The sequence below is a fragment of the Phragmites australis genome, chromosome 21, assembly GCF_958298935.1.
Source record: "Phragmites australis chromosome 21, lpPhrAust1.1, whole genome shotgun sequence".
NCBI lineage: Eukaryota > Viridiplantae > Streptophyta > Magnoliopsida > Poales > Poaceae > Phragmites > Phragmites australis.
Genome location: NC_084941.1, coordinates 572,657 through 598,554, shown reverse-complemented (window position 1 = coordinate 598,554; position 25,898 = coordinate 572,657). Strand labels below are relative to the sequence as shown.

The following is a 25,898-nucleotide window of genomic DNA, read 5'->3' as shown; positions in this document are numbered from 1 at the left end:
TGCGCAGACAAAGCCTCCTCCGCCATGGAAGCTTCACTCATGCGGTCTGCAACGGCCGAAGCAGAGAGGATATGAAGACTATATGAAGTTTTAGGATTGTTATACAATTACAATACAATATTGCTTTTTTGTAACTGATATATTTTGTGGATCATAACTATACTACTTTTAGGATCGTCATTGGAGATATGCCCAGAGGTGAATATGATTACATGATAAAAGTACATAATTACGACCGAAGAAGATACCGAATTACGATCATCTATATTTGTAGTAACTAATCTTGTGGATCGTAACTATATTATTTTTAGGATCGTAACGGAGGGTGTACGCAAAGGTGAATAAATTACAATTACATAAAAAAAGTATATAATTATAGCTAGAGAAGATACAAAATTATGATTATATATATTTATAATAACTGACATATCTTATAGATTATAATCATACTGCTATTGAGATCGTAACTAATAAGTGACGCAACAATGAACTTCACTACATTTAGACACATAATAGATATACAATATATACATACATCCATCCACGTACTATCACAACCCCAAATATCATACTCGATATATCGCACATTTAGGCTCCACCGCACTAGAGCTTGCAATCTTACATCTGATCTGTGGGTTGTAGCAGAAAGAGAGCAGTTTAAATTACAAGCCCGAGAAAAGCGTATACTATACCCGGCAAGAGTCATACGAAGCACATATGCCTACAATGTAATTCCTCGGTAGAGATGCCTGGAACCCACAGGCCGCGCCGAAACCATGTCAGCAAATGAAACAGCTCAGCTCTGTCACACACATACATCACTTAATAGACAGCTTCTCACCATCTGTCAACAACACAACAGAGTTAAGTTGCACAGATCATAACTATCATCCAATCGGACCGTCATCCCCAACAAACAGCCAATTAAGTACAGGACCAAATCATTCGGAAATGATCCACAGCCTAGGTTTTAACCTCTGTTTCTGCACGACTACAACAATTGGGTGCTCTTCTGTTTCTGCAGAATCTGCACGACTACAACAGGGGGTTCTGTTTGTTCGATGGGTCACAACCCAAGGGTGTTTAATTACCATTCCTATGCAGTGAAATGGAAGCAGGAACAAGGTAAACAACTCAAATCACACCCTACCGCCTGTGCACTGGCTTGTAAAGCACAACTGTCACAAATTTGGCCCTGAACCGATGCGTAATCCCCAGAGCAACAACGGATCTTGTGTTCTCTTTCTCTATGTAAAGGTGGTTGAGTACTACATTTTGCGGCTGAGGAAGCCTGCTTGAATCATCATGGCTTGGTGGGAAGCTCAATAATGTATGCTGGAGATGAGGAGGAACCACTGGGGGCTCCCGAGCTTCATCTTCATTTCCAGGAACAGGGTTGTTGTAGCTAGCCTCTGGTGAAGCTGGGACTTCAAATCCAACAACATTCACCCCTTCCTGCACCATGGTTACCATCATAAGTGAGAAAGAAATCTACAGTGGTTTAGAAAAAAATGCTAGCAACATATTCCAGGAGTTCTTACATGGTCATCCCTGCCTTCTCGGTCCATATTCCAGCAGCCTATTGCCTACCCTGGTGAAAGAAGAAGATATTGTTCATGCTAGTAGAGTATTTAAAGAAGATATGGTGACTTGGTATCATCCATATGAAAAAGATTCTTCCCTCGCAAAAAGAAATTACAACACAGGGACACCAAATGTTACTAAAACACCTTAAACTTAAAAAGCTACCGATAAACTTTTGTGACCAGGATAACAATAAATTGAGAGCAACTTGTATCTTAAAATCCAGACTTGATGAAATGTCCAACAAAAGTTATTCAGATCCTTTGTTGTTTTCAAAAGACCAGATAAATGCAAATACGTCAAATGGTATTTAACCAAAAACCAATTTTGACCTTAAACTGCTTCTACATAAAAATAGCATGCATTAGCTAAAAGATTTCAAGTGATTACATGAATCCAAAGGGTATTCCCAGCAATCAGTTTTGACCTGAACTACTCCTTGAGAAAAGGGCATGGTCATATATACTAGTTGAAAATTTCGAGCAAGGTACCACAACTTAGTAACCGGTACTCGCTCACCTGACGTAGTGACTACACAAGAATCGGCCTTGTAACCGTTTTTTCTATTTAAAATTTGGTTTATATATCTCTATTCATATAGCATAACAAATATCAAATGTATCACTCTTGATGTATGTAAGCTTGAAAACCAAGCAAGTGCCATCAATGGAAGCTAGAAGAATCAATAGAGAAATCATAACATGGCTATTAAGCAGTAATGGGTCAAGCAACCAAGCTCTATTTGTGTCAATAACCCATCTAACCAGCCTTGGAAACCTGTTAACTACCCCAAAGGAATACTTGTAGTCGGAGAGATGATCTAGTAATAAGTAATCAGCCGAATATTTTCCGCGGAAATATTTCACGTATAGCCATTTGTGTACAACTCAAGTACAACCATGGATTTAAACCATCATATGCTACCATCCAGGTGATTTAAACCTTCCGATCCTGAGTTGTACTCAAGTTGTACGCAAATGGTTGCGTGTGTTGAGTCACAGGAGTCAGTCTGACATGGATGGCTAAGTTATATGGATCTTGTACAGTGATACAGTTTCAGGATAACCAGCAACATATGCACAAAAGGGCACTTATCTGTGACTACGGGGAGTAGAGAGACAAGGGATTTTCAAAATTTTACAGTATATTTGACTAGAAAAGCTATCAAGCCAAACCGATTTATTAAATCAATCAAAAGCACGAATATACATTATGATAAATACACTGTTCCAGCTAACTTAGACATGACATAATCATGGAAACAAACAAGCAGCAAGCCAAATTACGGACATTAAGCAAGGAGATCACCGGAGCTTGTACTAAGACTAAGCACTCTCGATAACCAAACATGACTGAGATCATGCACACACTAAAGAATGAAACCATATGGATTGATGACTGGACTCCAATAGTAACAAAAAACATTGCCACAACTGGACTACTACAATGAACGCACTTAAAACGATGGATGGTGTGTTGCAAAAATGTTTGGAATGGTTCCAGGGGCGGAGCCCAGTGGAGACCATACTGGGTTCCGGTCCCCCCTTGCCCAAATCAAAATTTGCAAGGCTCGCGTATCCCAGCCCCGCCTCATTCAGCCCAGTAGCAAATCAGCCAATGTAAGAAGGAAATACAAGGATTGAGGGCTGTGGAAACCAACATGACAACATCTCTCCTTTCATATTCTAACGCACTGCCTTCTTGGCTTTGATTGATCGCATGGCGGCAAGCAGCAGAAAAGGGTGTGGTGCAGTGGTGGTGCAGGAGCTCGCATATTGGTTGCACTCGCTCGTCGCCCCCCACGCTCGCCACACTGCTGCCATGCTAGGCTTTCTGTCCACGGAGCACTGCCACAAGGCGCCAAGGCTGCCTGGACCTGGTGCTTGCCTGCAGGTTTAGGTTTCTAACTTTGATCCTTTCTTTGGTTCATTCAATGATTCGCTCCTTGCAATAGGCATGGAGAAAGTTCAAATTGGAATAGTTAGTCTGTATTGATGTAGTCAACTGAGATCACCTGCAAAACTTTTTTATTGGGGAATGGAGTTTCTTTCCTAGTTTCTTAGCCCTAATTTCATAGTGGATATGTTTTGCTAGCTTTACAGTTAATTGACTAGTTTGTAATTTTTAATTTAGGTAGCAATGGTCACAGAAAGAAAACCTTTATTCATTTTACAAAAGGAAAGGAGATGAATCAGTTGGGGAAGATCTCCTGCACCCCTAGTTATGAAGGTGAAACTGTAGGAAACTACGGTTATGAAGATATGACTCATACCAAGAACCTGAAGGAGAGAAGAGCAGACCTTTGACAAGTGATAGCCTTGATGAATGGTTTACTATTTTGGTATGTATTAGTCTATTAGTCTCCGTGTGGTTGTATTTTGGACTATACATACCCTAAATGGTGCTCTAATATGATATTTTAGGAGTTGTAAAGTTGTTGATTAACACTGAACCATTGCCCCCTCCTCTTCAATTTGTGTCACGCTCCGGCATTAAATGGTTCCTCACCGAAAAATGTGGTCAGGTCAGGTATTTGTGTATGTGCGGAGGGGTTCCTCACTCTCTGAAAACGAGTGAACACTTGAGCTATTCGGCACTGGTGTTCAGATCAGAGAAAGGACACCGTCGATCCAGCGCAGTTGTTCAGACCAACATACAAGAAGGAAGAAACAGAGCATCGATCATGGGGTCAAAGGAGAGGGTCGGGGAGTCGGGGCAGAGGAGAGACCAGAGGGACCGTGGGGGTCTAAAGGAAGCCGTTGGCGTCGACGTGCCCGCGAAACGCAGCGACCTAGGGTTGCCGCCGCCGTGGTCCAGAAGGAGGAGGCGGGGGGGGGGGGAGGAGGTACCTGCAGTCTGCAGACCGCGGAGGAGGTCGGCGGCGGTGATGTGCCCGACGACCGCGGAGGAGATCTCGGCGGTGGAGTCGTCGCTGCGTCGAGGTCGAACGCGACCAGATGGGGACGGATGGAATCGGAGATTCATTTTCGGCCGCGATGGGCCGCCATGCGTACGATTTTACGGCCCAATGGGCCCTACTGTATGAGTTTTATTGTTTACGGCCCAATGGGCCATTCTCGGCCCAATATGAAGGCTGGCGAGTTTGTAACGGGCCCAATCAATTGGTATGCAGGTTCCCTTTCCCCTCGTTGGCAATTGCATACGTGTTTCACTCACGTAGAATTAATTCAGTATATTATTGAAGGTCTATCAATTTCTGATATAGTATGGATATGTATTTCATAGACTTTATTGAAGGTCTACCAACAGTGTATCACCCTCGAACAGATGAACAGACTGAGATGTTAATATTAAGAGAAATTCTACGATTTGCCATCGAATAATCACCGATTCTACGATTTGCTATCGAATAAATTCCGTTTACTTTTATACCATCGAATAAATGATTCGGTTTCTTATCCGCCGTCGGGTCATCTGATTTTTTAAAAATTCCGAAACTACCCTTCGCTGGACTTGTTCAGCTCATTATGAACAGTACCCGAGAGCTAAAAAAAGTCAAAAAAATATGTTGATTTTTGTGCACGCTCTATAATTCATAATCAACCTATTTTAACTGCATTCACTAAAAAATACTGTGTAGAATTCAAACTAAAAATCCTCCAAATGTGCTACTTTTGTAACTTCTCGCAATTTTTAAGCCTCGCAAAAATTTAAAAAAATCTGAGAAAATTTACTAATATTCCTCTAATGTGATGTAATAATTTCTAAAATTATCTCCCGCGGTGAAAAAGTGAGTTCTTTGAAATACACAGTATTACAAAAGTAGCACATTTTGAGGAATTTTAGTTTGAATTCTACACAGTATTTTTAGGTGAATACAGTTAAAATGGGTTGATTATGAATTATAGAGCGTGCACAAAAATCAACATTTTTTTGTGACTTTTTTGAGCTCTCGGGTACTGTTCATAATGGGCTGAACGAGTCCCGCGGAGGGCAGTTTCGGAATTCAGATGGCTCGATGGTGGATAAGGAACCAAATCATTTATTCGATGGTATAGAAGTAAACAGAATTTATTCGATAGCAAATTGTAAAATCGGTAGTTATTCGATGACAAATCGTAGAATTTCTCTAATATTAAATATGACCATTTCATTCCTATGACTTATCCTTATACTGAACATACAGTGGTCACAGTTTTTATGGACAACATTTTCAAGTTACATGGACTCCCCAAGGCATTGTAACTGACAGGGATATGATTTTCACTGGTAAGTTTTGGCAGGAATTTTCAAGACTATGAAAGTTTCACTGAGATTTAGCTTGGTCTATCACCTCAGACTGATGGACAGACTGAGATGTTGAATCAATGCATCGAGTACTATTTAAGATGTATGGCTTTCAATGAACCCAAGAAGTGTTATTGTTGGTTATTATTAGCCGAGTGGTGGTATATAATACCACTTATCATTCATCACTGAAGATTTCATCATTTCAAGCTCTCTATGGTTATCCACCACCATTAATCAGTGGAGTGTCTGTACCCGGGTGAAGCTAGAGATCTTATTACTGAAAAGGAGACCATGATAATCAGACTTGAGAATTTGGCTGAAGCACAAGTCAGAATGAATCGCCGGACCATGATAAACAGAAGTGAGGGAGTTTCTTGTTGGAGATATGCCCTATCTTAAAATGCAACCATATAGGTTGGCAGCAGATTCTATGGGCCTTTTAGAGTTCTACAGAAACTTGGTAAAGTAGCATATAAGCTGCAACAGCCTAGTGGTTAGAATTCACCCTGTCTTTTATGTGAACCAACTGAAGAAACACTTGGGGGCAACTGCTATACCTGATGCTCTGATCCTGTACTGCCCATGGTTGGCCCAGATGGTGAAGTGAAGACTGAACCAGTAACTGTTCAGAAACCAGAGCACTCCATAGAAATCATGTCTTGGGGACACAATGGCTTAATCTACCCCCTGAAAACTCGACTTGGGTGGATGCAGATTTATCAAAGGCACATTCCAGGAGACCAACAGATCCTGGTTTCCAAATGCATCTCTGAAACCAAGTTCATGACATGAGTGCACGCCGAGCTAAAGCCTGAACAAAGCGAGCACTCTACTGGAAATTAGAATTCGTACCGCTTGCATACGGAGCCAGTGTATCTCCGCCTGGGAGGAGGCGATGTAGGCGGCGGCGAGCTCAGCGAGCGATCGAAGAGGGAGGCGTACCGCTGCTCGACCGCTGGAGACTTTTTTTTTTTTTTTTTTTTTGAGAAGAGGAGCCTTCCTACATGGCCTGACCGAGCCGGAAAATAATCCTACGACTGATGGGTATAATCTATAATGTGACATATGACAATTTATTTTCTTCTTATTTCATTATACATGATTTTCTTTATCTTTATTATAATTTTTATGATTTTTTTTTGCCACGTACCATACATAATATGAATTAGATCTGACCAGGTCTTGTGCTATTTTCCGAACCGAGCCCATGCAGAAGGCGCTTCCAGTCATAAACCGAGAAGGCGAGAAAACCAAATGCATATAGATATATCATAGGCAGTCTAAGCACTCGTCAGTCATCATCAATTATATTCGTTGCGACACCGGTGGTTTCAAGCTCAGGGCATATTCTTTGGCTACGGAGGTCATTGCGATGGACTTCTTGGCCAAACATAAGTTAAGATTTAATAATAGACTATGCGCTGTTTAAAAATTGTTTTCAAATATCTTGTAGCTTGTTACGTTTTTTTTTTTTTTTTTTTGATTGCTCAGCTTGGTTACGAGTCTATGTAATAAGGTGAGAGGTTGAGTGTATCTTAGAATGCAGATGCCGGGGAATATAACAAACATCTTGTAGCTTGTTACGCTTTTTTTCCATTATAAAAAAATCAGGAATATAACAAGTGACATGCAAGCGCAAGAACCAGGACAGGTACATCGCCTATACATGGAATGAAAATCATCCCATCTCGCACGGCAAACTTTCCATCACGCTGTACAAGATACCGGATGCGATCATCTGAACCTACTGATGCAACACAAAACCCACTCAATCACGCACCTTGATTTTTAATCCGAGTGCTGACATGAACGGGGAGCATAGGAGCACCTGAGGTCTGGGAGCACCAGATATGTTCTCAGACCCAAGGATCATATGTTACAGTTCCAAGAGAACCACAGCAGATGGAAACATCAATAGACAGCAGTAGACACCATGATGTCATGCACCTTTGTAGCAGCAAGGAGAAACAAGGTGCTACTGGGGATTACAAAATCATCTGAAGGACAGCACCACTCCAAACACAAGGGGAAAAAATCATTGGAAGAGGATGGAAACAAAATGCATAGACTTGATGACAAGGAGTCTGCAACAAATTATAACTCGCTGACCTGCTTAATTCCTTATACAGCTGCACGGCAACGAAAGACACATGACGATGCAGCTTGTTGCTCCGTAGTGTTACATGGTCAGCTGATGAAACGCTCCCCCCACGAAACACAAGGTCACATCTAAATCTCATGTAAAGCTGCAAGATGTGCTCAGCATTTTATAAAGAACAAACAGCACGGACTAATTACAGTGGCTCCAGATGTATGAAGAGGCTCAGGATCGCAACAATTGCATCTACAAAGCCATACCCACCAGAGTAAATTAGAAGAGACCCTAACAGCTAAGAAAACTAGCAAAGCAACTGCTCAAGTCTAGGAAAATTAATGAAAGCATGATGTATGATGAACATTTACAACAATTACAGCAAACTTTTGTTTCCTCTCACAATCCCGCACCATCATTGCTGGGATGAATCCATGTAAGTTATAGTCCAGCAACGGAAGAATACAGCGCCCAAGTTCTACAAGCAGTTACCTCTGTAAATAAAAACATAATTCCTTAATTTCAAAAGAGTAGGAACTGCAAGTAAGAAACCAAACAGGTCTTTAAAGTCAGAATCAAAGTACGTACATGCTCACAGGGCACACAAGCCAGTGTGAAGATCTCCTGAAGGGTTCTCATTGCCATGATAATTGTTTGTATGTAGATCTTTCTGTGTCCCAAATGCCATCAGGTTCCTTTCTCTTTGTTCCTACACCTGGCATTTGGTAGATTCTTCCTTGCTCCTCCACAAAGGCACGTGGGGGTGTGATCAAATTTTGTCTAACTGGTAAAGGTACCCGTTCATCCTTTCCTTCTACATCTATACTTCCAGGGCCAGAATTAAGATCAAAGCCTTGACTTTCCCATTTACGATTACTGTCACGTCCACTGTTGCTGCTACCTTCTGGAAGATTCATTGCATATTGCCTTGAGTGTTGGGCAGGTAATGCACCTGTTGGCCCAACAAGAGAAGGGGAAATGGTAGGGAAATAAGGAACTCCTGCAGGCACAGAATTGGCAAATGCTGTTGATCCAATTGAAAATCCTGGTGTTTGAAGGTGAACACTGGAAGTAAAAGGGAATCCTGCATATCGATATGCAGGTGGGTGAAACATCATCGTTGGTGATGTTGAAATAACTGGAGCCCTGAAGGAATCACCTCCAAATTGGCCACCATCAGCTGTAGACACAATAATCCTCTGGGCTCCAGGTGCTACCTCAATAGGGTAAGGATGTTCTCCTCTAGCAGGAAAAAACGATTGTACAGCTACAGGAGCACAAGGGTTGGCAGAGGAAAACCATGGTGATATATTACTCATTGCAGAATTATTCATCCTAACGCCAGGAACTTGAGGTAGGAATTGTATACTGCCTGTATTTTTAGCTGATAGGTTCCTTGGTGCAGGTTCTGTGCCAGCTTCATCAAGGCTTGGTCTGTTATTCAGATCAAAGTCCCTCAAGCTATTCATACCACTATTAGAGAAAACCCCAGGCAACGGTCTTGCCGGTAACAGTGGGACTTCAGCTCTGCACGAAGTATTTAGTGTAAATTGGCCATTCTCTGCAACTTCATCAGTTCTGTTCAAATCAAGCTCAATGCCAGCATTTCGTAAAGAGCCATCACGACTTCTTGTATTTCCGGATTCAGAACAAGTTGTCTGAGCAGAACTCTGTGAAACATATTCCTCAAGAACTTGGTCATCTGCTACATTCAAATCAATGTCAAGCGGGTGGCGAGACTGCTCCCCTGCAGCGTCAGATACTGGAATGTCACGTGTGGCGAGGGGCATCTCTAAAATCTTCCTTGGTTCGGCAGGACGGAATGCACTTGTAGCTGCTGAACCTTTCCACCTGGTCTCAGGCTTCGCTCTTAGTAGGTTTTCAGGAGGAACAAAGCATCCTTTAGCTGGAGCAGCTACTGTTATTGGAGCTGGCAGCAAACCACCTGCAATAGGCAAAGTGAATGGCGAAAGACAAGGTAAATGAATTGCAGAGGAACATATAATGGGTGAGATAGTTGGCTCAGACTGACGCCCATCATCCCCAGATATTCCTTCATTCAAGTCAAAGTCAAGCTTGGCTGTAGCACTTGACTTGGCCTTAGCAGCTAGAGAAGAACCCTCATCTGATGAGACAACGTCTTCTTTTCCATCCTCTTTTCTGCTTGCACCGTCGCTGTATTTCTTCGAACTGTGCTTTGCACTATGCTCACTTTGCTGAGAAATGATACCTTCAGATTTTACATGACTACTCGATTCACCAGAACTGTCTTTTGATTCTTTAATCTCCTTAATCACATTTGCCACACCAAGTGGGGATGCTGCTGATACAACTAGTTTGTTATCATCAGCCAGAGAGGAAGAGGAATGTTCCTTCTTTTCATCCTTTTTCTGCACTGTGCTGCCATCCCCCAAAGCATCAGCTTTTATCAACTCTACAACCTTCAAATCTATTTTACCAGCTGTACTGTCACATCTATCAATGGCTCCTGGGAGGTCCGATACACCCAGAAGTTGCTTCTGATTGGTTGACTTTAACAAACCCTGGACTCGTTTATCAGCAGCACATAATGAAGATTCCCCAGCAAGGATCAATCTTGAATTTCTATTTGAAACAACCAAGCTACAGTAGCCGCCCAATGTAGATTCGACAGCACCGGACTTGGCTGTACAACCATCTTCAGCTTTCCCACGAACAGTACATGCATTCCAATCTTCACCTGCAAATGAATCCATATTAGACATCATGAAAACTTTATTATTAGCTGACTGGCATGAATTGGAGTTCTAATCACGATTACCTTGTGAATCAACTGAAGCAGGTAGAGAGGAACATTTCCAATCTTCACGGATTTCAATCTTGGCTGAAGATCCAACTGCTTTAGAATCTGCTGGCTCAGGAGATGGCACAGTATGGCATCGTTCCTCCTTTGCAACCAAACAAGCGTCATTTTTCACTTCCTTCGCCACAATGACTTTCTTAACATCCGTTGGCCCTGGATCCTGTGATGGGCTCACATCACATTCTGCTTTAAACTTCCCAATGTTGTCACCTTCACAGACCTCTTTATTCGCAGATGAACTTTTGGGTGAACAAGATGGGGAAACCATTTCAGATTTAGATATTTCTCCTGCCACACTAGCAAGAAGATTCATTGCTGTATCATCTCCAGCTTGCAAGGAACGACTAGCTTCGGAGTACTTGATTTCAATCAGAGCATTCATTGGGCTAAATGAGCCTCCTGCCCTTGTTTCACTTGAGCAGACGCCTTTTTCGTTCATATAGGATGAACATGCAACTTGTGATGCACATGCATCCTTACCGGCATCTTCAGGTGTCCTGCTGTTATCATCATCCAATATAGCACATGGTAATTTGTCACCTTCCTCGGAACCTGCAGCTCCTTTTATATCATTGCTATGCCACAACTCGACATTAGCATCAGAAGCTAAATGAGGCTGAGAACTTTCAGTCTTCATTTTTACTCTGCGATCAGTCTGCTCGTGTTTATCTACAACCACGGGAGATGAAGCTCTACCCCCTGTAACAGATGGGTCCTCAAAAGAGCCTCCGCTTGCACTTCTAGCAGGACTACGACCGGGATTTGGAAACCGAACAATCAATCTATGACGATTTCCGTCATCAGACGGTGTATCGATTCCTTTCTCAGAGGCTGTTCCAGATTGAGATGATTTATCCGGCAACAAAGAACGATCAAGAGAGACAGATCTTGTGGAAGCTTCCTTCAGGTTCCCTGAAACAAGCCCATTGTTTGCCCTTCGATGGCCCCGTGACAAACTTCCAGAAGTTTTGCTAGCACCACCAGATGCAGCAGTTGAACTTCTTGCATCCTCCTTCCAAGAAGAACCAATTGTTTTTGCATGATCACTAGAGCATGACTGGCTGTTGTTCAGTGATTGGCTTGAACTGCTGCTTTTCTCCTCTTTCACAGTAGGGAGTTCAGAACCACCAGTCCCACCAGTTGATTTGCAGGGCTGGTCCTTCAAGTTGGTGGCAACATTTGCTGGTTGCATATGTTGTAATTTTGAAGAGACAGATACCACAAGATTCAACTTCACAACAGCATCAGTGCCCCCAGGTTTATCAGTCAAAACTTTTGATGAAGAAACATTGGGCACTGGATTTTTTGGACTGTGCTCACTTGAGTCACCTCGTTTGTTTCCTGCATTAGAAATTTCTGGGAACCCCGCTTTTCCTGGCCAGGAAACAGATTGACCTGATACTACAGGTTTCGCATCATTTGACTTCATTTCAGCGTCAACACGCTTCTTCCAGTTCTCAACAAGACACTTAGCCTTCTTCTGAATCTCCAAATTTTTATGGCCACGCAGATGATTGACAGACTTCCCAATACTACAACTTTGCAATGCACTGAGATTAATAGGCAATTTAGATAGTGCATGAAGCAGGGCCAAGAGAAGTTCCTCAATAGGCTTATCAGCTTCTTTAGGACTACTACCATCACCCGACTTCCCTTTGTGAGCCTCTTGAAGCCAACTATCCAACACTGGCAGACCCCTTGATTGCACAAATCTGCCAAGACAATCAGGACTTTCTGTAGCAGTAATAACATCAGCAAGTATAACCCGACCAGCAAGGTCTATCTTTTGTTCAGTTCGATCAAGCTGCATAAGACGAACTAGCTTGTCAACTGCTTCTGTGTTTGCAAGTCCACCTTTTTCTGTTATCTTTGCTATTTCAGACTTCATATCATTCATTTTAAAGTTTCCAGGGTCACTGTCGTCGACCTTAAGTAGGCGATCTCGATCCCGCTTCGCTGGATCAATTCTTTGCTCACCTCTATCTCTCTTCTTTCCTTTAGATAAACCACAATTTTGTGTACCATCTGAAGCAGTCTTCAGTTGCTGGGAAGCTGATGGACCATTTAATCTCTTTGGTGAGCGCCCACCTGACTGCACTGCGGCATGCATTTCTAACCTTGTTCTGTATAGAAGCCTATTTACTTATTCCTGCCGTTCCTGGTCATAAATGTCACACATGAAGCAGCAAATATAATAGACAAAAAGAGCAAAAAATAGCAAACTTACATTAATATAATCCTGGTCAGTAAGCCACCAAAAACACTTGTCAATATCATATACGTGCCAACATACAAATGAAGAAATTCCAGCTGGCAGCTCAACACCTTTACGTAAAAAGGCAACTTTACAAGGGTGCAGCAGAAAAACAGCAGATGTTTCGCCTGGTGGAAAGAGAAGAAGATCTCGTTTGGTTAAGCGTTAACTTGTATGCCCTCGTTAAGCTTCACGTCGGCAGGTCTATAAAGCTAACTAGCGCGTAATTTGGGATGGCCTTCTTCTTTTTTCTCAATCCAACGTATCAATCCAATGAATGGAGGACCATCAACAGCCCGAATAAGAGCGCAATCGCCAACTCGAACCTCGCACCCGTCCTGAAAAAATAAATAGTAATTTACTATTTGTAAAAGGAGCAAGTGTTATTCGTGTTGCTCCATTGTCTTGCTAGCTTGCAATAGAAGTTTAATAATTACAACCACCCTGTGTACATTATATTAGCAATCAAACAAGCAATGAACATACAACAGTAAACTGTGTAATTGCGATAAAGACCAGCACGAGCAAGGTATGGCTTGCCGCATATGACAATGACACTGCATCCACACAAAACCAAAAGTAATTTGTTACATTTTAGTATTTTACACGCGTATTCAGTGGATGGTACTTGCCCACAGATCATTTGTATATCTCTTAAAATAGTTTGTACCACTCCTTAAACCAACAAGCAATGATATGCAAAAATACTTTTTAGCAAGGGTGCAAGAAAGGAGACCCCTCACATATTGTGTGCCAAAACTGTCAAACTGAGAGTAAGATTTAACTTGAATTCAATCCAATCCTACAAAAGAAACTCCATTTAGCATGTTGGCAAGCGCCACTAGCACGACCGGACCCAACAGTTCACTCAACATAAAACCTCCTGAGATGTGTCAGCCTACCATCTCCAATTCCCCAGCTAAGCAGAGAAATCTAGTCTAGTTACTTCATGTAGCAGGTATTGTCCATGGAGAAACAAAAAAGATAATGATTTGATAACAACAGCATGCTCAGATCGACTAAATCTTATCAAGGTCGCAAGGAAATTCTAAAGTGATTCCCAACAAAGACGCACCTTTATAAAGGAGTCAGGTGACACTGACAGAGGAGAATCGACACACTCGTGCTTCCGCGCAGGCACCACTTGGGGACAATCGGTTGTCCGAGGTGAGGGGGGGGGGGGGCAAATGAACGTGAAGGAGCAGTAGCTGGTCCTTGTGCCGGTGGTGGTGGAGCTTCTGCCTCTACACGAGCTGCTGGCCACATGTGCCGAACGAGACGCCGCCTCCTGCCGCACCTCTCACCGCCGCCGCCGCCGCGCCGGCCATGCATAGCCGCCTCGCTGCATCTTCCTCCCCGCTGTCGATCCCTCCTCCTCGCCGAACTCCGGCGCCGCGCCGCACCATCACCAGATCGCCGCGGCAGGCAGTAGCAACCCTAGCTCCTCCGAAACCCTAGATCCGCGGGCCTCTGCTCCATGCGCATCCGGAATACCCGAATTCGCAGCGAATCAGCCGGTTTCAGAAGAAACGCCTCACCGGAAACAGCAGGCGGGAGCTCGAATCGAACCCGGTGGAACCGGCAGACTCCGGTCCGTGGCGAATTAGCGGTTGGGGTCAGCGGGGTGGGCTGGGCGAGGGGTTTGGTCTCGATCCGAGGTGGGGCGAAGGAGGAGAGAGAGAAATTTGGCGATTTGGGGAGGGGGAGAGGGATGGGATCGCGGAGGGACAGGGCAGAGACGGCGAGAGAGAGGGGGGACGGGACGGGACGGGACGATGCGGTCGTCACTCTCTCGAGGAGAGCAGAGGGGCAAATTTGCCAATTCACTCACTTGGTGTTCGTGTGTCCTAACCAACATTTGCTTATATACTCAGGTCTGAGTAAAGATGGCCAAATGGGCCAATCGGGCCGGTCCGGCACGGGCCTATCTCGGCACGGTCCGATTGGCCCATTTACTGTTACGGGACGTGCCGTGCCGGCCTGCGTGCCGAGCCGTCGGCCCACAGCACGATCCAACTGTCACCGTGTCGTGTCGGGCCGGCCCACGGCACGTTCGGCACGATGGGCCCGTTCGGCACGGTGGAGGCACGATAGGCCCGTTTGGCACGACGGGCCCGGCCGGCACGGTGGAGACACGACGGGCCAGGTCGGCACGGGAAGGCACGACGGGCCCGGCCGGCACGGTGGAGGTACGTTGGGCCCGTCAGCACTAAAAAAATAGAAAAAAATCAAAAATAATAGCTAAAAAAATCCAAAAAACAATAAAAAATATGAAAAATAAATACATAACATCTTTATTGATTGGTTGCCTCGTTAAAAACCTTTCTACTAGAAGGAAAAAAGAGTACAACCAATGATTATGCTCCGAAAATTACATGGTTTTATTAGAAATCCCAGAATTTTGCTTGCAATTTTTAATATGCTTCCTCAAGTGTCCCGTTCCATGTGAAGATCTGGCACCTATTTCTATACTGCATATATTACACTTAGCAAATCTTACCTGTTCCCCGTTAATTTCTTTGAAGACCTTTTCAAAATGTTGCCACACTTGGGACCATACACCTGAGTTCTCGGCGTCTTGATCCATGAATTGAAATATGGAATTAGTTTCTTGATGTGAAGTGAATACTGGCTACTTGGCTAGCAAATAGGAAAAGAGAGATGGGTGGGCAGGGTGGGTAAAGTTTGAGATGGAGTAGATGGTATTTATAGGCCACCATGAGAGGAGAGGTAGGTGGGGGTGGGGGTGGGGCCGCGGGGGGTATTTTAAAAAAATAAACAAAAAACATGAATAAAAAAACTTAGAAATAATAGGGGCACATGATTAATTCTAAAAATGAGCTTTATTGATAGGTTGCCTCATTAAAAACCTTTCTAGCAAAGGAAAAAAGAGTACAACCTAGCTCAGAAAATTTAAAATTACACGTTCTCATCAGCATCTAGATACAAATTTTGGAATGATTCTTCAAGCTCAGTATTTTCTGCAGTGTGTTGTATTCGTGCTTCAGCTTGTTCCCAATACTTTACTATGGTGAGTATTTCAACTATCTCACTTGACAGATTTGTTCTTCTCTCTTCGATTATCCTTCCTGTAAGACTGAAGGCAGCCTCAGAAGAAACTATAGATACAGGAACCGTTAACAAATCTCGCGCTAACAGTGAAAGGACTGGATAATTCGTCTTGTGCTCATGCCACCATTGCAGTATGTTGAAGTTTTCTTGTTCGTGGCTGATAACGTCACTGTCGATGAAGGTAGTTAGCTCCCCTCCGGATGTTGGAATTCCGGTGCCCGTAGACGATCGTGACGAAGAGTCTGAACTTCTTGATGAAGAACCTGCACCAAATATTTTCCCCCACGTTGTCGTCTTCTTACTTGTTGTGGGTGCTAGTGGAGGTCGTTGCAGGCGAACTCCGCCATACTTTGTTTCATATTTACTATAAACTTCGAATAACTTAGAACGAACATTAGTTTAATAATTAGAATAATCATGGCCAAGAGCATCACCTAGAATTGCGAGAACTCTACAGAAAGCTGCAATTTTAGCTCTAGGATCTAAAATAAAGGCAAAAGCGTATAACAAAGGAATTTCTTTCTAATACTTTAAGAATTTAGATTTCATAGGAGCTACACAATCTCTTAAAAGATTGTCATTTTCATAGTTGTTTAAATGAGTAGCAATTTCAACAATATTATGCACTACTAAACAAGATGTTGGATAATAAACTCCTGATAAACTCACAGTTGAATCATAAAAAAATTCAAAAAACTCCAGTATCCTTTCAGCAACATACCAATGCGCTTCCGTAAGTAAAGTTTGACCCCCATGCTGATGGTAATGTGTATGAATAAACACACCAAATGTGCTCTTATATGGTATAATATTTTTAAGCATCAAGAAAGTAGAGTTCCATCTCACCGACATGTCCAGAGCAAACTTACGTGGACGCACACCCATTGCAACACAATACTGTTTATATGCTGCAATTCGTTGGTTAGAAGAGTTCACAAAAGATATTGCAGTACGAAAATCTTCTAAGTATCGCGATAACTTCTTCAAACCGGATTTTACTATAAGATTGATAATATGACAAGCACAACGTTGATGTAACAAGAAAGATTCAACATAAGTACTAAACAACGGAGTAAGAATATCCATTGCTCTAGAATTTGCACCGGCATTATCTAAAGTGATAGAAAATATTTTATTCGTGAGGCCAAAGTCTGCAACTACTTGAGATATTTTTTCAGCAATATTTTCACCGGTATACGCGTTGTCAATCAAGCGAAAACCTATTATTCTCTTTTCTAATTCCCAATTATTATTAACAAAATGAGCAACCACACTGAGATAATCCTCTCTAGCCCTACCTGCCCATATGTCCGAGGTCAAAGCAACTGAAAATGTACATGTTTGCAACATTTCTTTAAGTTTGCTACGACACGTATTATAGTATTTTACCATATCCCTACTAGTTGTCTGTCTAGAAACATGCGTGAACCTAGGATTATGAGCTTGCTTAATGTAATCTTCAAATGCAGCAGACTCACCGATATTGAGTGGTAGATCCGCTCTTGCAATGAAGCGACATAGCTCTTTTCGAGCATTGGCAGAGTCGTACTCCCAATGATGAACAGAGCCGTCGGGGTTGTACTGCAACACCGTCTGCTTCATGGCTGCTCCACTCTTTCGCTTGCAACTTATGGCGTGCCTCTTCAAGTGCCCCGTTCCACCCGAGGGCTTTACAGATAATTCATTTTTACAAATATAACACTTAGCATACCTGACACTTACCCCATCTTCCTCTTTGTAGATCCTTTCAAAGTCTTGCCAAACTTCAGAAGTACCGGCTCTTGATCTTTTAGACCCGCTGCTTGCTAATGTGTGCGCACTTGTAGAGCCTGACGATGGCACTCCTGCTGCATCACCTGGATCTGGATGTGAACCAACCGGAGGTTCACCGTCGGGTCCATCATCACCTGCAGCACTAGTATCAAAGGGGCCGTAGTCCCCTGTGAGTCATTGGAGAAAAAAATCATGATCTATGGATGTATCATGATCACCGGCATCCATGATCAATGTCGAATGACACTACAAAAATTGCAAATATTCAGAGTTAGAAATAATCAAATAATAAAACTAATAATAAAATAAGACTCAACAACGATGCAAAAAAATCACCAAGATTTCTTCAACTTCAAGATAGTAAATCAGCAGGATGACGATTTTGGAATTGCTCGGATTTTTTTGCAACAATTCAAACTAATTTTACCAAATTATCGCTAATTCTCACGAACTTTGAGACAAGAATGAGAGGAGGAAACAAGAGAGAAAATGGTGTTGCTGGTGTGGAATGGAAGGGCAAGGTGCTCCTCTATTTATAGGTGAAAAATGATGATTTTTGCAATTTTTTTGAATTTTTTGGAGCTCAAACGGCAACAAAACGGTTATAAAATTCAAAAATATCGGGTTAATGGGTTAAACGGGCCGTTCCCGCGTGCCCCCGCCGGCCCATCGTGCCCCACGTGCCGGCCGGGCCGTGCCCCCCGCGGTGGGCCGTGCCGTGCCGTGCCGGCCCGGCCGTGCCGTGGGCCGCCGCGTGCCGAGCCGGCACGGTGGGCCGTGCCGTGATGGGCCGCCGCGTGCCATGCCGGCCCGACCCGGCCGTGCCTTCTGGGCCACCCGTGCCTGAGCCGAGCCGTGCCGGGCCGGGCCGTGCCTACAGTTCCGTGCCTCGGGCCGGCCCAGTAAGCACGGCCCATTTGGCCATCTTTAGGTCTGAGCTTCATCTTCAATTTTTTTTTGATCTTGTCATTCCTAACTTCAAAAAATTTGACGCTTATGCGCTGAACAACTTGATGGTCTTTGATTGATATTTTTTCTTATTATAAAGTAAAAATATGTATTTAAATTGTTTTATTTTATCATATAAACTTTAATTCGTATATATAGATATTGAAGTTAGAGCTCTGCTAAACAAAATTATAATTCATGAATTGTAGTCAGATGATCTTCACCGTCTATCTGAGTTGATCAAAAAGTAACCATGCAAAGTTGAATCATGTTTCTCCTTAAAAATTATATTTAATCTCTCATTATTTGTCTTCCATAATAAACGTCCAATATTTATCTTTTATATATTTTAAAAATATATTTAATTTTTATTATGTGATTTTTGTACTTTTCATATTATTATATACTGGATTAGTTATACATATTTAATTATACACCTTTCACTCTAGACTTAGATTGAAGATATATATCTGCATCTTCCAAATCAAAGTAGAACAATAGATGCAAACAACGGAACACATATATATTGCTATTCTCCATTTATAAGAAAGGAAATACTCGGACGGTCGGAATCAAGGATGGAGATGCTTGAGAGGCCGAACGTTCTTTCTTCTTTCCTCTTAGGGAAAGAGTTTGCTGTCTTCTTTTTGTCTTTTTCTTTTTTAAAGCAAGAGGCCGAATGCCTTAGTTTGCAGAATTATGACGACCCATCAGTCGAAATGAAGATCGGCCCAACAAAAGCCCATACATTCTGGCCCACGAATGAAGCCCAGAACGGAGACGAAAGCCCAACAAAATCTTCCAAGTTCCAAACTCCTAAGGCCCACTCGGAAAAAAAGTTCCAAGCGAGTCTATTGATTTTTTTTTTTTGCCACCATCAAGAGATGGATTCATTTATTTATCATTTTGATCCACAGTTATCGACTTAAATTATCTCACGCTTTATTAACATGAATGATATTATAATTAAATGACAATTTTTTTCAATGTCAAATCATCAATTTATTCCTGAGGCAGACCCTGCATAGTGTACCCCACATTTCAGAGGGAGGGAGAGCCTTCTGCAGCCAAAGTTTTTTGCCTTTTTATATTTTTATCATTGAAAAAATATATAATTTTCTCTCTTTCTAGTGATAGGGAGCGAGGCAGCGAGGCCTCTCCTGGCCGGCTGCGCGCCCCCATCTCCTTCCACCCCCATCCGTTTCCTCCTCAAATACGGCACGCCACGTCGCCACGGCGCGGCGCCTTCCCCCGAATGGCGCTCGCCTCCTCTCCCTCCCGCCTCCTCAACCGCTTCCCTTCCCCGCCTCCACCCCCTCCTACTTCGCTCCCTCTCGCGGTGCGGCCGCCACGCTGCCGCAGCTACCATCGGCTCGCGGTGCGCTGGGAGGGCAGGGCGAGGGCGAGGGTGCGAGCGCTCCTCGGGGGATTCTCGGACGCTGGCGTCAGCGAGAGCGACGACGATGAGGAGGAGGAGGACGCCCTGCGGGGAGGGGGGCCGCGGGAGGACGAGGACGTCGTCGAGCTCTCTGCGGCGTCCGCCGGGCCCCAGCGATGGGACGTGCTCGGCCTCGGCCAGGCCATGGTGCGCGCATCCTTCTCTTCCTCTTCCCCCTTCTGCGCGTCCTGTAGCTGTTTCTTGTTGTTAGCGCGATTGCGAAATATACCGGAGTTAAAGGTCTTTCCTTTCTGTGGTGTTGATGTCAAATTGCAAGAAGCAAGTGGCCGGCTGGCCGCACCCAAAGAAACTGAGAGCTTACGCTGTACAAATCTAGAATACTCTAGTGTTTTGAATAATCTGTGGAGGCTGTTACTGGTACTTGCCACTCGAGTATTTAACTGTTGCATGCTTCATCATCATTGATTACTACTGTGTGACACTAAAACATCAGTGGTTCTTTATTTGTATTTTATCTGCCAAATATGCAAGGCACCAATGCTAAACTGTAGTGCAAACTTCAATCTGCATGGAGACGCGTGGAGATCAATGTTGATTTGTTATTGGTTTGGTGTGCAATAGGTGGACTTCTCAGGGATGGTAGATGATGAATTCCTCGAGAGATTGGGCATAGAGAAGGGTACAAGAAAGGTCGTGAATCATGAGGAGAGAGGACGGGTCTTGCGCGCCATGGATGGATGCAGCTACAAGGCCGCAGCCGGGGGCTCCCTGTCCAACTCACTTGTGGCACTGGCGAGGCTTGGGAGTAGTCGGTCTGATAGCTACCCTGAGCTTAGAATTGCGATGGCTGGCAGTGTGGGCAGCGACCCACTAGGTAGTTTCTACAGGTAATTCATTGATTCAGCAGATTTCTTTTCATTGCGGCTGATCCTGGTGTCCTATTTCCGCATTAGGCCTTTAGAGCGTTTGCTAACATCATGCTTTTGGTTTAAATTGCGCTATTAGGGCGAAGTTGGGTCGAGCTAATGTGCATTTCTTGTCTAAGCCGGTCAAAGATGGGACTACTGGAACTGTCATTGTTCTAACAACGCCGGATGCACAGCGAACTATGCTTGCATATCAGGTCAGTTCCTTTACTGACTACTCCTCTTTTTCTGAACTTGTTAGCTATTACTCCAATTTACAATTATTTGCTTATGCTATGCCTTTTTAACCCATACTCCTTAGCCTATTTAGATACCTCAGGGTTGCAACTTGTGTCTGGAAATGAAGCAGTTCACTATCTGGCTGCTTAAGAGTAATCTAAACCATATGCACATTGATGTGCAATGCATACATTGAAGTTCCCAAGATATAATATTTCTGTCAAGGTACTGTCTGTAGTATCAATATGGAAACAGGAACAACGATGTGATATCAACGTTACATCCTTTAGTCATCTGCCTATATTTTGGACAAGTATAGTTCATTGACCAATCATTTACAAATGTTGCTGCCACTAATATATGCTCTAACAGTGCCATGTATTTTTTTCTTTGCAGGGTACATCTTCAACTCTGAGTTACGATTCAGATTTGGCCAGTTTAGTGTCCAAAACAAATCTACTAGTAGTGGAAGGTTATCTATTTGAGCTGCCTCACACGATTGAAGCTATCAAGCAAGCGTGTGAAGATGCTCACAAGAATGGTGCACTCATTGCTGTTACAGCATCAGATGTATCTTGCATCAAGCGTTGCTACAATGATTTTTGGTGAGACTAGTGTCCTTGCAAAGGATTTCTCTACTATCATCATTAACCATCTTTTACATGCTTCCATTGGTAGTGCATGTCCACTCTAAAAAGAGAAGTGTTAGGCATGTAAAGCCACCTTAATGGGCCACACAAAAGGCACCTTATTCTATATCCGGTGGTATCATTGGAAGTAGCAATAGAATCTTATGGCATTATGCTAGCATAATTGTTCACAAATTAGTACCATTAAATATCATGTTTCTTCATGACTGCAATGAAATTATTCCTTGTTTTTTTATTCAATGCACATTTTCTCTGTATTATTCTTCTATACTATGGCCTCATCTGCTTACAATACTGACAGCAACCAAAACATTTTCAGGGATATTGTAGGAAACTATGCAGACATATTGTTCGCCAATGCCAACGAAGCAAGGGCGTGCTGCGAGCTACCCTCAACAGATAGCCCCATGTCAGCCGCAAGATACTTAAGCCACTCTGTTCCTCTAGTATCCGTGACAGACGGTGTGCATGGCTCCTACATTGGGGTGAAAGGCGAAGCAATATACATCCCTCCGTCACCATGCATACCTATCGACACCTGTGGCGCCGGTGATGCATATGCTTCAGGGATTCTGTATAGCATTCTCCGGGGCGCATCAGACCTTAAGGGAATTGGCCTGTTGGCTTCACGGGTAGCTGCAGTTGTCGTCGGGCAGCAAGGCACACGCTTGCGGGTTCAGGACGCCGACAGATTGGCTGAATCATTCGCGCTTCACCTCGATAGCTTGGAGTTTTGTTCAGATGTTTGAACATATGACGTTTCAAACGTCTGATCGTTTCTGGTTTAGTCCAAGTCCTAGACATCTATTTGTACGTAGGATCTCTTTCACTTTTAGTAGGTCTAGTACATTGTTCAGAGCAGCCGAGCTGGATAGAGCTTGTCAGTCCATTTGGTGTTTGTTACAATCTTCATTGCTCAAAATTGGCATTACACAGATTTCATTGCAAAGAATGTGATAAACTGGAAAATGCACCGATGTAGTTCATGTTTTTAGTTGCAATGCATGAATTCGATGATTGTTATGTTGTTGGTCTTTATGTGAAGCAACACCTTTGTGGCCCACTGAAATCGCATTGAGACTATACAAAATCTCAGTGCAAGACTTTGTTGGATGTCATGTTAGGAATATAAAGTCATTATCGATTACTAGAGTTTTTATTATGTACTCTATATATTATCCTCCAAATCTACCATTGAATACAAATTATTATTCCTAACATGATATCCCAGCTAATTTTTTCTCCTCAGTACGCCGCAACTTGTCCAAAACCCTAAAAAAGATCGTCGACTTCCTCCCACATCGGCTCTCTCTTCCTCTCTCCCTTGGCTAGCTTTGGTTTCCCCTGGCCGGATCCACTTCTCTATCAGCCACTCCGCTCGTCCCATCTGGTGTGCGGTGATGTTCATCTAGCTCGATCTCGATCAGACAGTTACTGTTCATCGATCTGATCTGATCGATCTCGCCGCCTCGCACTCGGTCCTCTTCATCCAATGTATTCTCTCCGTCGGCTTGCCGCACCACCCCACCTGGATTCGAGCTTGCTCCGGATCTGAGCACCCATCCACAGGCCGACCTTCCGCATGCAGCGTGGCTATCATCACCGCTCCCGTGGCCTCCTCCTCTTCACTCGGGCTACGCCCCTGCCCGGCCACCCGCTCCCTATCCGGCTCGTCTGCCCCACTATCGTTGGTTCCCTCTCGTCCAACCTGCCAGCTTAGCCCATCAGGATTATCGTCGGTCTTCAACCGCTGCCAAGGTCGCCGGCTTTGGCTCTGCCTCTTCTCGGGATGGCGATGCGGATCTGAGGAAGGATGTAGAGTTGGAGTGTGGAGACATCTCCACCTCTTAGGAGGATCTCCTCGGCCGCTCCTTCTTCCTTGGCGAAGGGGACGAGGGCGGAGGCAAGGAGGAGGATCCCCAGGTGTTCAGCACCCCTCCTCTTACACAGGGGGCCAAGGGGAAGAAGAGGACGAAGATGATGTCATCACCATGTGCACCCTTCCCTTCACCTAGTCGCCTACTTCATCGTGGAAACGTCATCGGCTGTGTGCTCTTGTGGTCGTGGTGTGCTCTTCTGTGAGGGCAAGCCTAGTGAGGAGCTATTTGGCAACACATGGGCCTCTTCGTTTTGGTTTGTTCGAATGCTATTTTGAGCCTGTTGCTGCACATCGTGTGATGCCTTTTTCTTTTGCTAGTATTCTTGTTGCTACTTGAGTCTACCTCGTATTAGAGTTATTCTATCGTCGTGTCTAGTTTTAGTCTTTATTTTTACCGTGGTGTCTATCTAAGTTTCAATTTTTTTTAGCTCATATATACCGTGCGAGTCTACATATTCCTTCGCCAATTAATCAGTTGATTTCTTTTATGGTTAGTTAAATATTTGTCTCTTGTTTAGCTAATTTTTTCCCCATCTTTATTGATGCAACTGTGCTATTTAGGTTTTTTCGTAGTTTTAGTGACAACTTTATTTATTATCTTGCTACTCGTCATTGCTTAGTTTGCAATTCTTGACCAATGACATTTTTTTTGTTGTCATCATCACGATTCAACTCGTCTGCTTCGTTTTGCACTTCTTCAGTTTGATTTGACAAGATTACATAACAATACTCTACTGCGGTTTTGAAGAGATAGCTTTTTGATGTATTAGTCTAAGTTTATTACTTAGTGTCATCTTTTTTCAAATGTAACGCTATTACATACGCCTTGTATTTGAGAAATTGTTAGAAATATATAGTCCTCATCACTTACGTATATGTTACTATAATCCTTATCATGTACTCAGCTAATGTACTCTCTCTATATATATTGCTATCAAGTGCTACTACTAAATACAAGTTGACTATTTTTGACGGGGCAAACATCGCTTTCATGTTCGAAAGGTAGGGCTGCTATAATATCTTGCGCACCAGTCAAGAGTTGGTCCACCTAAAGCAGCAATTATCTTCTTATCCCTCTCTGTACTTGTTCTACTATGCTCACTCTTAACTTTGTTTTTGGTCTTCAAACTACAATCAGATGCTGCTTGCAGCATACGCAGGCTTGACACCGAAGAGCGAGGAGAAGAGGCTGAAGAATCGAAGAGAGCCGAAAAGCTACGCAAAAATGTCATGATCAAACTCTTCCATTATCGATGGAAAGCAACAAAGTTGGAAGAGAGTGAAAGGGAAATGTGCTGATATTCTACACCCGTCTCAGCGTCGACATGGGAGATGGGACCAAAGGTTCCTTACCTTACCAAGGGAATCGCCTTCTCTCGCATACAGGACACAAAATCAAACCATTAGACGTCCTATTGGTCCGATCGTGTATGAATTATTATACTGCACGAATCATTGACGTGTCGAATTCAGGTGCGTTTGGTGATGCATCGGACTCAGATTCTATCTAAAAGACTGAAGAAAACTCTATCCAGCGGACTGAAGAAAATACTATCTAAAAGACTGAAGAAAACATTTTGGCAAGCGGGGCAGAAGAAAACATAGCAATCGGGACTAATAACGGCTAAATCTCCGTGTAACGATGTATTTGCGCTATAAGTGTGTGAACAATATTAGGTGCTTCTAGATAGATGCTTCATAAAAGAGTGTGTTAAGTATGTATATAAAAATTATAATTTTTAATACAAATAAGAACAACAAGTACTTAAAAGTTATAATTTCTAATATAAATAAAAACTACATGTTCTTAAATATGATTAATTATCTCGTTAACACTAATATAAATAGCGGTACTTAAGTAAACATCTTACTCTACATTTAAGCATTGTGCTACTGCAGTTGAGGAAAAAAATCCGATTTTTTTCCCTAAGCACCCATTGTACACGCGCTGATGCAGCTGAAAGTAAATTTCAATTTCAGTAAAGCAGCTACAAAATGAAGGAGACGAT

The 25,898-nt window shown here is 43.2% G+C and overlaps 4 protein-coding genes across 7 annotated transcripts; 1 reads left to right on the top strand and 3 right to left on the bottom strand.

The window, feature by feature from the left end:
• Positions 1-818: 818 nt before the first annotated feature.
• On the bottom strand, positions 819-4,581 carry LOC133903842 (SNF1-related protein kinase regulatory subunit beta-3-like). 3 transcript variants are annotated; one of them, XM_062345305.1, is made up of 3 exons: positions 4,434-4,581; positions 1,542-1,591; positions 819-1,455 (listed from the first exon to the last, which is right to left on the bottom strand). In XM_062345305.1, the coding sequence occupies exons 2-3, from the start codon at positions 1,566-1,568 to the stop codon at positions 1,147-1,149; spliced, it is 336 nt and encodes a 111-aa protein (XP_062201289.1). In that variant the 5' UTR covers positions 1,569-1,591; positions 4,434-4,581; the 3' UTR covers positions 819-1,146. The 3 variants fall into 3 exon arrangements, with proteins under 3 accessions (XP_062201289.1, XP_062201291.1, XP_062201290.1); XM_062345307.1 differs by having other exon boundaries at positions 1,542-1,586; positions 4,434-4,557; XM_062345306.1 differs by having other exon boundaries at positions 1,542-1,594; positions 4,444-4,545.
• A 3,320-nt stretch (positions 4,582-7,901) lies between these two features.
• On the bottom strand, positions 7,902-14,238 carry LOC133903401 (uncharacterized). Of its 2 annotated transcripts, none has more exons than XM_062344762.1 (4): positions 14,099-14,238; positions 10,728-12,927; positions 8,516-10,646; positions 7,902-8,421 (listed from the first exon to the last, which is right to left on the bottom strand). In XM_062344762.1, exons 2-3 carry the CDS (start codon positions 12,877-12,879, stop codon positions 8,563-8,565), a joined length of 4,236 nt encoding a protein of 1,411 aa, XP_062200746.1. In that variant the 5' UTR covers positions 12,880-12,927; positions 14,099-14,238; the 3' UTR covers positions 7,902-8,421; positions 8,516-8,562. The 2 variants fall into 2 exon arrangements, with proteins under 2 accessions (XP_062200746.1, XP_062200745.1); XM_062344761.1 differs by lacking the exon at positions 14,099-14,238 and adding an exon at positions 12,997-13,357.
• Positions 14,239-15,851: 1,613 nt separating this feature from the next.
• On the bottom strand, positions 15,852-18,036 carry LOC133903662 (zinc finger BED domain-containing protein DAYSLEEPER-like). Its single transcript, XM_062345097.1, has 2 exons — positions 17,574-18,036; positions 15,852-16,358 (listed from the first exon to the last, which is right to left on the bottom strand). Exons 1-2 carry the CDS (start codon positions 17,695-17,697, stop codon positions 15,943-15,945), a joined length of 540 nt encoding a protein of 179 aa, XP_062201081.1. The 5' UTR covers positions 17,698-18,036; the 3' UTR covers positions 15,852-15,942.
• A 1,925-nt stretch (positions 18,037-19,961) lies between these two features.
• Positions 19,962-23,033, top strand: LOC133903432 (uncharacterized). Its single transcript, XM_062344815.1, has 5 exons — positions 19,962-20,401; positions 20,837-21,102; positions 21,221-21,338; positions 21,757-21,965; positions 22,330-23,033. The coding sequence occupies exons 1-5, from the start codon at positions 20,072-20,074 to the stop codon at positions 22,757-22,759; spliced, it is 1,353 nt and encodes a 450-aa protein (XP_062200799.1). The 5' UTR covers positions 19,962-20,071; the 3' UTR covers positions 22,760-23,033.
• The last annotated feature ends 2,865 nt before the right edge of the window (positions 23,034-25,898 follow it).